Source organism: Myotis brandtii, unplaced genomic scaffold, assembly GCF_000412655.1.
Source record: "Myotis brandtii unplaced genomic scaffold, ASM41265v1 scaffold496, whole genome shotgun sequence".
NCBI lineage: Eukaryota > Metazoa > Chordata > Mammalia > Chiroptera > Vespertilionidae > Myotis > Myotis brandtii.
In genome coordinates, this window is record NW_005368921.1 from 752,344 (window position 1) to 762,702 (window position 10,359).

Here is a 10,359-nt window from a genome sequence, read left to right on the forward strand (position 1 = left end):
CGGCCCCGCCAGGCCCCCCAGGCCCGAGCTGGCTCTTCTCAGGCCCCAGGGCCGAGCCCCTTTTCTAACTGACCTCGCTGGGCGAGCAGACGCTAGCTCCATGACGTCACAGCCCTGCCCATCCCCTCAGCCTGATGTCACCCGCAGTCCCTCTCCCGCCTCACCTCGTGTTCACTTAATGTCCTGTTCACCTCCCACGGCCGAGCGCGGGCGGCACTGCACGGAACCTGCCAAGCCAGAAGATTTGCTGCGGGAAACGGGACTTTTCCAAACTCGGGTGTTGCGAGGCGTCATAATCACTGCCCCCAAGCCCAGTCGGCCATCCCACTGCACTGTCAGTCGCGGCCCTTGCGCGGCTCCGCAGGCGGAGTTCCTAACCCCAACCCTGAGCCGGACTCTGACCCCCATGTCCTCCATTTGAGGCAGGGCTCCCCTCGCCCTTTGTGCACCCAGGGCTGGTTACCCAACCCATCCTTCGGCTCTCCAGCTTAGTTCTGTCTCTTACTTTTCTTACTTGCAACGTCTCCCTTTGGTGAAGTGAGTTGAAACCCTGAGGAAATCTTGATGTGCCCAGAGCTCTTGCCGTTTTGTCAGACTGACTGCCTTGTAACTGTCACCCCATAGTCCTCCGTTCCTACCCTTTCTCCCACCCAAGTGTCTGTTTTGTTCCTGTTCAGAACCCAGCAGTGATGTGGAGGTGGAGACCCACAGGAGCCCCGGACTTCACCTGAGCTACCTCAGGTATCGAATACTCGTGGGACAGTGGGTGGGAGGAAACCATATCTCATTATCTGTACCTGGTGGGACTCGCCCGTGGGTCAGGCTTGGAAAGATGGCATTTATTTTTCACCAGCTCATTTCCCTTTTAGTAAAAGTTCGTATTTTCTCTCTTACCACTTGATTGTTTCTATTATCCTGAGACTTACCTCCCTTTGGAGGAAAAGGACCCTTTTACAGATTCTCTTGTATTTTTGGCCTCTGATCAGTTCATTTTAGGGAGATCTGAAGGCAAAGTCAAGGCAACCAAGTGGTGGTTGTGGCAGATCAAAGCCAGAGAAATTGGAAAGATTCCCTTATACTCCAGGGGAAACAATATGAAGTTTTCCTATTTGAACAGCAGGGGGAGCCTGGACACTGCCTAGGAAAGGTTTACCAGGTCAGACACATGGTAGCCAGAACTCCCAGTCTTGTGGGGGGTGGGGTGAGGGGCGGGCTAAAACCAGGGCAGTGGACTGACATTCCAGAGCTCTCTTGGGAAAGATGAGACTTAAGAAGCTTTTATAGCGTCTATAAATAAAGAGGATCTTTATGGGGTGAGGAATGGTGTGGTTTGATGTCAGTGGTATCTTCCCGTGGAGGGTTAGGAGGGGATAGAATGGGAAAGTAAGGTCACTTGTTCCTGTGAAATTAACTCCTTCTTCCTGCTTTTGTTCTTTGGTAGTCTATAGGTTTTGTCCTTTGGTAGTCTATAAGTGGAGATCCTAGCCAGAGAACTCTTCCCCTGAAATAGGAGAGGAGGGAGCTGACCACACTGGGGTTGATAGTGGTATTGAGCTGGGAGGGAATACTAAAAAATGACAGGTTTAGGGACTGCCTTCAGGGTGGTGACACAAGTCTCTTCACTCAAGCTTTCCTGGGGTCTAGAGATAGGATACTTCACAGAGCCCTCATCTGAAATCCCATAGAAGAGGGGTTAAGGGAAGTTTTGTCACCAGCATTCCATTATCCACAGCCCTAGTGGCTCACCAGCCCATCTTGGCCACGATTCCCAGTACCTTCCTAGCCTATTCAGACACTGACAGTTTTAATTTCATTTCCACAACTTTAATAAGGTCAATTCAAAAGGGGAAATAAAATCCAGTACTGTTCTATCCCTGCCCCCTCCTTGGCCTGCATTCATTAGTGAGATGAGATGGCTTCACCCCCAGCTCCCTCCCTTCTCCATTAGCCAGGCAAGTGTGAATCACTGTCCCAGACCAGGTGCACAAGAGCCAGGGCGGGACTTGTGACAAGCCAGCCAGTCTGGGCAGAATTCTCACCCCTAAGGTTCTCCATCTCCAAAGCCATTGCCCCTCTGGCCTGCCTCTTGTTGGACTGCCTACCACTAAAGTCGGGAAGAGTGTGGCCTCTCGGAGGACTCTTGTTTGACACAGTTCTTCTCTTTCCTAGTGGTCACCAAGGGTGGCAAGAAAAAGAAGAAAGCCCTGAGTTGGGGGGGACCAGGATGCCTGACCGGGACAGCTATGCCAACGGCACTGGGAGCAGCGGTGGAGGCCCTGGAAGTGGTGGCAGCGAGGAGGCCAGTGGGACAGGGCCAGGCAATGGAGGGGCCAGCTCAGATGCCATCTGTAGAGACTTCCTGAGGAATGTGTGCAAGCGAGGCAAGCGTTGCCGGTATCGCCATCCAGACATGAGTGAGGTGTCCAACTTGGGGGTGAGCAAAAATGAGTTCATCTTCTGCCATGACTTCCAGAACAAGGAGTGTAGTCGCCCAAACTGCCGATTCATCCATGGCTCCAAGGAGGATGAGGATGGCTATAAGAAGACAGGAGAGCTTCCCCCTCGGCTGAGGCAGAAAGTCGCAGCAGGCCTGGGCCTTTCTCCAGCTGACCTACCGAATGGCAAGGAGGAGGTCCCCATCTGCCGGGATTTTCTCAAAGGTGACTGCCAGAGAGGAGCCAAGTGCAAGTTCCGTCATCTACAACGGGATTTTGAATTTGATACTAGGGGTGGAGGAGGCACTGGTGGTGGGGGCTCAACAGGCCCAGTCCCCCCAGGACGACGTCATGATCTCTATGATATCTATGACCTCCCTGACAGGGGCTTTGAGGACCATGAGCCAGGTCCCAAGCGCCGGCGAGGTGGATGCTGTCCCCCAGATGGCCCCCATTTTGAATCTTATGACTATAATCTGGCTCCACCCCGAGGGGTAGAGTGCAGGCTGCTAGAAGAGGAGAATGCCATGCTCAGGAAGCGGGTAGAGGAGCTAAAGAAGCAGGTCAGCAATCTTCTGGCTACCAATGAGGTACTCCTGGAACAAAATGCCCAGTTCCGCAATCAGGCCAAGGTCATGACCCTGAGCTCCACTGCACCAGCAACTGAGCAGACTCTGGCTCCCACTGTGGGTACTGTTGCCACTTTTAACCATGGCATTGCCCAGACTCATACTACTCTTAGCAGCCAGGCTCTACAGCCTCGGCCTGTGTCTCAGCAAGAACTGGTAGCCCCCGCGGGAGCTCCAGCTGCTCCCCCAACTAATGCTGCACCTCCTGCTGCTCCACCACCCCCACCCCCACACTTGAATCCAGAGATCACGCCACTGTCAGCTGCTCTGGCTCAAACAATTGCCCAGGGAATGGCACCCCCACCTGTCTCCATGGCTCCTGTGGCTGTATCTGTGGCTCCTGTGGCCCCTGTGGCTGTATCGATGGCCCAACCCTTGGCAGGAATCACAATGAGCCACACCACCACTCCCATGGTGACTTACCCCATTGCTTCCCAGAGCATGCGTATCACAGCCATGCCACACTGATGGAGCTACTACTGGACACTCCCATGGTATAGCCTCCCAGGCTGGGATCCGGGGAGTCCTTTACCCACCCACTCGCCTAGCCCTCCCTGCCCTGTCTTAAGGGCTTATTCAAGAACTAGGACAAGAGACTACAAGGAGTTTACTTCTGAGAAGGGGTTGGCTGGTGGGTTTTCTCTCACCTCCCTTTTATGAGGGCCCTCTTGTCCATCTTTAAGTCTCACAGAGGGGGCTTGCATAGGGATGCAGACTGGAGCCAGCAGAGAGGAAGGACTGACTGAGGGGTTGAATGTCCCCTGATGGGAAGATGGGGACATGCCTGGTCTTCTCTTCTGCTCAGCACAGGTCCAGCACTGGCTTTGGAAGAAAACAGTGCCCAGAGGGAAAGCCAGGAAAGATTGGGAAGTGGGTGGCCAGAAGAGGAGGCCTAATAGGAGCCTTCAGACAATTGGGGACGTAGTTGAGTTGGACAATAACTGCTCCTGGGCCTGTAGCAAGGCAGGGACCATAGTAATCCAGCCCAATGACTAGGGGAGGATTCATTACCTTGGCTTGGCCTGGAAATTCATAGGGCAGGGCCCACCACTTTCCAAAGAAATAAAAAAAAACAATTATTTTTAACAAATGAAGTCAGTGAAAACTTGCTTAGATTTCCTGTGTGGAATATGGGAGCAGTAAATAGATGTCATGCCAAAATGGGATAAAGACCCCCCACCCTCAGAGCTGGGATAAAGTTGGATGGAGACCAGTGAACAAGGGTAGGGACCCAGAGGAAGACCAGATGAGACTTTGGGGAAGGCACTTTGTGAGGTAAAAGCATTGGAGCCACCTAGTCCAGTTTAAAAATAGTCCCATCTGTTCTGGTTTCTATCTGCATGAACTATTCCCAGGTTGCCTTAGTAACCAGGGCTCCTAGGGTCATTTAGGGGGGCAGGTACTAAGGAGGGTGGATGTGCTGGAAAATGGGAATGGAATCTGTATTGACAGAGCCTTCCCTTATTCAAACAGAGCAAGGCGGGTTGCGGTTGCTGTCTTTAGTTATTGATGGCAGTTAATGTCCCTCCAATCCCTTCCATAGTTACCAGTGCCTTACACCTTTAAGGCTTGGGAGGTGCTGGGAAAAGGAGAGTTCTGGGGATACAAGTCTCAGAATTCATTCCTTCCCTCTGCTTCCACATAGGACCACATTGGTTTTAAAGTTAATTAAACGTCAAGGCTGAGGGCCCCAATAGCCAAACCTCAGTTCCTCCTCAGCTCATAGCTGATAAGGGGAAACAACTCAGGTGTCTAATCTAAGGGGATTGTTGATTTTGGGGTAGAGACAGTGATCCTGTGTTCTCCCCCATCATATCTCCTGCTACCTCTTGCTCTCTTGTCTGGTTGATCATTCAGGATATACCTGGGGTTGGAGTTGGTGGGCTAGGTCAAGGCAAGGCCAGTAAAAAAAAAAAAAAAAAAAGAATCTAAAGACTAAAAATGGGCAAATACTAAAATATTGTTTGTGGATTTTAGAAACTACGCATTGATAAGTTAAATGTTGATTTTCTAGCACAAGTTTGGATTATTAAAGAGATGGTTTATGAATCTTTAGAGACAAGTGTGATCATAGATACCAACATGAATTCATCCCAGCCCAATGCTGACCCATTAACTTTATTTCTTTTTGCTAAGTATCTCGGAAGAGGTAGATTTGGGAAACTATACATTGTATGTCCTTTATTAACATCCTCCAGCTAGAGACCACCAGGAATACACCTGCAGTTGAACAAGTTGGGTTTAATGCTCATAGGAATGATGGAGAGAGCATGCCATGGGGAACTGTGGTATTAGAAAGTGAAAGGGTATTAGGAGCTATAGGACTTGTATTTTGGTTAAGCGATTTGGGGGAAGGTTTAAGGAAGTGGGACTTCATTCTGGATTGAGTGCTCTTTGAAAAGCGGGATAGATAATTCTATGATTGGGTTTCTTTTTTCTTAAAATATATTTATTGATTTCAGAGAGGAAGGAAGAGGAAGAGAGAGAGAGAAACATCAATGATGAGAGAGAATAACTGATTGGCTGCCTCCTGCATGCCCCTGACTGGGGATTGAGCCCACAACCTGGGCATGTGCCCTTGGCTGGAATCGAACCTGGGACTGTTCAGTCCACAGGCCGATGCTCTATCCACTGAGCCAAACCGGCTAGGTCTGATTGGGTTTCTTTATTTTTATCCCGATAAAGGGAAGACTAGAGTGAAGCAAAGTTGTAATTGGTAATGAAAAAGTAGTCACTCAGCTGGGTGAGGGAGGTGTTTGCCATCTTGTGGTTTGCACACTGACCTTGCTTTGTACTTAAACAAAACTGTGAAGTGATCTTTTTTGCCTCACTTCATCATAGTCACTGAGTGCCCTTGTCCTGTGTTGGTGTTTTGTGAGATTTGTCCAATAGTAGAGCACTATTTCCTACCTATGAGCCCAGGTCAGCCCCTACAACTCTGAAGCCTAGCTGTGTCAGGCCAGTTCGTAAATGTCAGGAGCTGCTTTCCTCTTTCTCACCTAAATCATTACAAATAAAAGAATAATTATGGTTCCATTAATAATAGAATTTGGTGGAATCCAAACTGAACATGAGTGCGTAGTAAATGTTGATTAGTGCATTCATGTTAGAGAAATCTCTAGTGATATACCCAAGAGGTATGTTTTATTAAAAACATAAAAATATGGAAGACTCTTATCAACAGTAACACAAGGACATATTAAGTAATATTGAAAGTGTAACTTGGATTGACTAAATCCAAGGGGTCAATTTGTATCAATTTGGTTGACCCTCTAAAGAATTGGTTGTGTCCTGGCTGGTGTGGCTTAGTTGGTTGATGCATCATCCTGTGCACTGAAAGGTGGCAGGTTCCATTCCTGGTCAGGGAAACAAAACAAAAAAATTGCTTGAGCCTGTCTGAGGAATAAATTCAGAGATCTACATTAGCAATAATGAGAACAACACAGGAACAATGAGAGAACAACACAGGACTTCTAGTTGGCTAAAAAATATTTGTCCTTATAGTATGTCAGTTCATAAATAGTGAGAGCTTGCTATGTTCTAGGCCTTTCCAGGAGCTCCATAAGGATAACAGAACCATAGGCATGCATTGTAAATATAGCAGTTCTTCCATGTCTGTGAGTGAAACAACTCCTAAGGTATTGTGCATTCTTCTAAATGTGATTTGTAAAGAGGCCACTGGCAAACCAGTGGAGGAGCTGAAAGAAATTGATAAGAAAAGACTGAGGGGAGACCCAACAGATAACTTGGAATATCTGAAGGGCTGCCCAGTGGAGAAAAAGGTCCTGTTTTGCTGCATAGGAAATAAACAGGGAGGTCTAGATCAGTGATGGCGAACCTTTTGAGCTCGGCGTGTCAGCATTTTGAAAAACCCTAACTTAACTCTGGTGCCGTGTCACATAGGGAAATTTTTTGATATTTGCAACCATAGTAAAACAAAGACTTATATTTTTGATATTTATTTTATATATTTAAATGCCATTTAACAAAGAAAAATCAACCAAAAAAAATGAGTTCGCATGTCACCTCTGACACGCGTGTTATAGGTTCGCCATCACTGGTCTAGATACTTATTGAGTATTTAAAATTTAAGGCAAGGCACTTTAATTGCAATATCTAATTGGCACAACACGATGGGTATTATTCTCATACCCATTTGGCAGAGGAGAAAGCAGGTTTAAAGAGGGTTAATCATCTCAGGGTTCCACAACTAGTGTGGTATGGAGCCAAGTTCTAATGTAGAGTGATCCAACAATGGGACCACTACTTTGCTATAACTTGCTAGGAATAATACAGAGGAAATTTCCTCCAATTCTGTTGCCCTGCCCCTTCCATCTTGTGAGCTGGGACCAGATGACCACATTCAATCCTCTGCCTCCTAGGCTAATGTAGTTTACATATAAATGCAGATTGCAAATCCAGGAAGTCTCAGCACTCTGGCTCACTTAGACACTCTAAAAAAGTGACCATCATTTTCCCTGTTACCTTTTATTGCTTATCACCACCAGGTGGCACCTGGGCAGCAGAATTGTCAGTGGGCGGGGACCCAGCCTGTTGACTAGCTCTGGTGCCTGCATTGCAGCTGCTGATTGTTTGGCCCCTGAGCCAGCTGGGAAGAGACCTTCCTAGGATGAGTTTTTGTGCTCCACATACCATCTTCAGTAGAAGGGTCTGATAATCTAGACCAGCAGTTCTCAACCTGTGGGTCGCGACCATCGGAAAACACATAGCATATCAGATATTTACATTACGATTCATAACAGTAGCAAAATTACAGTTATGAAGTAGCAACGAAAATAATTTTGTGGTTGGGGGTCACCACAACATGAGGAACTGTATTAAAGGGTCGCGGCATTAGAAAGGTTGAGAATCACTGATCTAGATGGTGAGAAAGGGGATGTTTGAAAAAGAACCTCCTATCTCCCGGCCTAAGGGACTTCAGTGCTTGGCAAATTTCAGTTTATAGGGAGGTTTTCCTAGAAGGAACTTCATCCATTTTTCTCCTCTAGTTCTGCTTCATCAGTTGGGGAACAGATCACTCATACCTCCTCCAAACTCCTTGAGCTCCTTTTCTACCTGCTCACTTCTGAGAATATGGAGAACATAGGAGGCAAGTAGAAAATTGTTTCTTATATAGTTCTGCAAGCTGGATGAAATAGTCTAGATAAGCCTCAGAGAAGTAGAGAAAGGGAAATGAGAAATTTTTAAGATTGGGCAGGAGTAGGTTTTAGCAGCTTTGATGAAACATAGTCTGATGAAATCTATGCCCTGCAGAGCCAGATAAAATGTATGAGCTGCAGACCTAATCTTTCCTCAAAGATCAACCCTAGTTCCTCTATTGCACCAAACAGAATAATACAACACGCTCCACAAACACTGCATTAAACACTAACCATTTTATGACCAACCCTTCCCTCTAGGGCTTCCAGTTAGTCCAGTTTTTTGTGGGGTTTTTTTTTTTTTTTGAGAGAGAAATATGTTTTTATTTATTTTAGAGAAAGAGGAAGGGAAAGGGAGAGAAACATGGATCAGTTGCCTTTTGTACGTCCCCCTACCCCAACCTGGATATGTACCCTATATGTGCCCTGAGCGAGAATCAAATCCACCATGGGATGGCAATCAACTGAGTGCACCAGCCAGGGCCAATTAGTCTAGGTCAGTGGTTGGCAAACTCATTAGTCAACAGAGCCAAATATCAACAGTACAACAATTGAAATTTCTTTTGAGAGCCAGATTTTTTAAACTTAAACTATATAGGTAGGTACATTGTTATTAACTTAATTAGGGTACTCCTAAGCTGGCCTTTGCTAAAAACGTCCTCAATCTGATTGAGGTACGTTCGCTGAGGTTGACCCCTTCCAACTCTCCCATCCACAGTCGTAGCCAGTCTCACTCAACTCCTGCATGAATCGCGCGCCTCCCCCGGGCCGCGTCTCCCGCCAGACCAACTGACACCCCCCACTTCTTCTAACGCCACTTCTTCAAAATAGACTCGCCCAGGCCGAAAACCGACTTCTGCACATGGGCCACGAAGTTTCAATCGCACTGCACGTGCGCGCCCGCATGTGATATTTTGTGGAAGAGCCACACTCAAGGGGCCAAAGAGCCGCATGTGGCTCGCGAGCCGCAGTTTGCCGACCACTGGTCTAGTGTCTAAGTCCCCAGACAACACCCTCTAAATCCAATTAACTAGTGATAGTGGTCATCATCAATGTACCTTGCATTTCCCCTTCCTACACCTATATACAGTACAATGTAGAACTGCATTAGTTCCACATATGACTGTGTCCCAAATCTTCCTTCTAACTCCGGCAAGTGAGAAATGGAATCGTCTCATTACTCTTCGTTTCTTATTTTCATGTTACCAGTCGTCAGGGTCTGGAAATGTAATCATTTCTGCTGCAGCTGAGCCTCCCTCCCCCTTTTTGGAGCCGATTTAGTTTTAATCAGCCATCTATGCTAGAACGGACTGAATAACTCTTGGAGATTTCTAAAAAGAAAGAAAGGCTCACTTCCTATTCACCCTGCTTTCTTCCCCCCTCCTCCCTGAAGACTGGATTATCTCAGCCCTGTAATTCTCGGGTTCTCCAGTTTTCTCTAGCGTCTGCCGGAGGACTCAGGACAGGACAGGCGGGGTAGGTCATGGAACACTTTCATTCCAAATAGGGTAATTTCCTTTCCTGTTTTAAGGGCAGCCAGAACATATGGAAGGAAAGTGCTTAGGATATGAACACTAGGGAAAGTTGACAGACGAACCTGTGGGAATCGCAGGCCAAATCCTGCCAAACCGAATGGAGTGGAAGGGAATCCTGACTCCTCTCCGAAAACCGAGGAACTGGCGGTGCGGCTCTGCCCGCGCCATACCCCGGGCAGTCCAGCCCCGCGGCGGGGAGCTCGGGCCCGCCTCTCCGGTTTAAATGGCACACCATCCCGCCTTCCCCTCCTGGCCAGTCCAGTGCTGCTCTTCAGCCTCTTTCTTCCCTTCCCGCCATCTCAGACCGCCCCCTTGGCACTCTGGCCCAATCCGGGAGGTCCTGCCTCCCCTGAGCCTCGCCCTTCCCGGCGGAAGAGGGGCGGGGTTTGGAGATGCCGACTCCACCTCGGTCTCTGCGGCGCGGACCTACCCTAACCATCAGGAGGGAAGGGCGTGGCTTGGAGTCCCCTCCCTATTTGGGGGTTTACGGTTTGCTAGGGGGGCAGCCTACCGCGGCTCTCTGGGTCCGCAGGGTCCTCCCAGAGGAGGCACCATGGAGCGCTCCCCGGGAGACCGCCCCAGCCCCAGCGCCCAGGACCAG

The 10,359-nt window shown here is 48.4% G+C and overlaps 2 protein-coding genes across 3 annotated transcripts in view; both read left to right on the plus strand.

Moving 5' to 3' along the window:
- Positions 1 to 5,119, plus strand: part of ZC3H10 (zinc finger CCCH-type containing 10) — a 5,699-nt gene extending 580 nt beyond the window's left edge. For both annotated transcript variants that reach the window (XM_014548109.1, XM_005876726.2), the window contains exons 2-3: positions 678 to 741; positions 2,170 to 5,119. In XM_014548109.1, the coding sequence (XP_014403595.1) occupies positions 2,225 to 3,532 (1,308 nt within the window). In that variant the 5' untranslated portion in view covers positions 678 to 741; positions 2,170 to 2,224 and the 3' untranslated portion in view covers positions 3,533 to 5,119. The remainder of the gene's footprint in view (positions 1 to 677; positions 742 to 2,169) is intronic.
- Positions 5,120 to 8,158: 3,039 nt separating this feature from the next.
- ESYT1 (extended synaptotagmin-like protein 1) overlaps positions 8,159 to 10,359 on the plus strand; it is a 16,366-nt gene continuing 14,165 nt past the window's right edge. The window contains exon 1 of the mRNA XM_005876770.2: positions 8,159 to 8,174. Coding sequence (XP_005876832.1) covers positions 8,159 to 8,174 — 16 coding nt within the window. The remainder of the gene's footprint in view (positions 8,175 to 10,359) is intronic.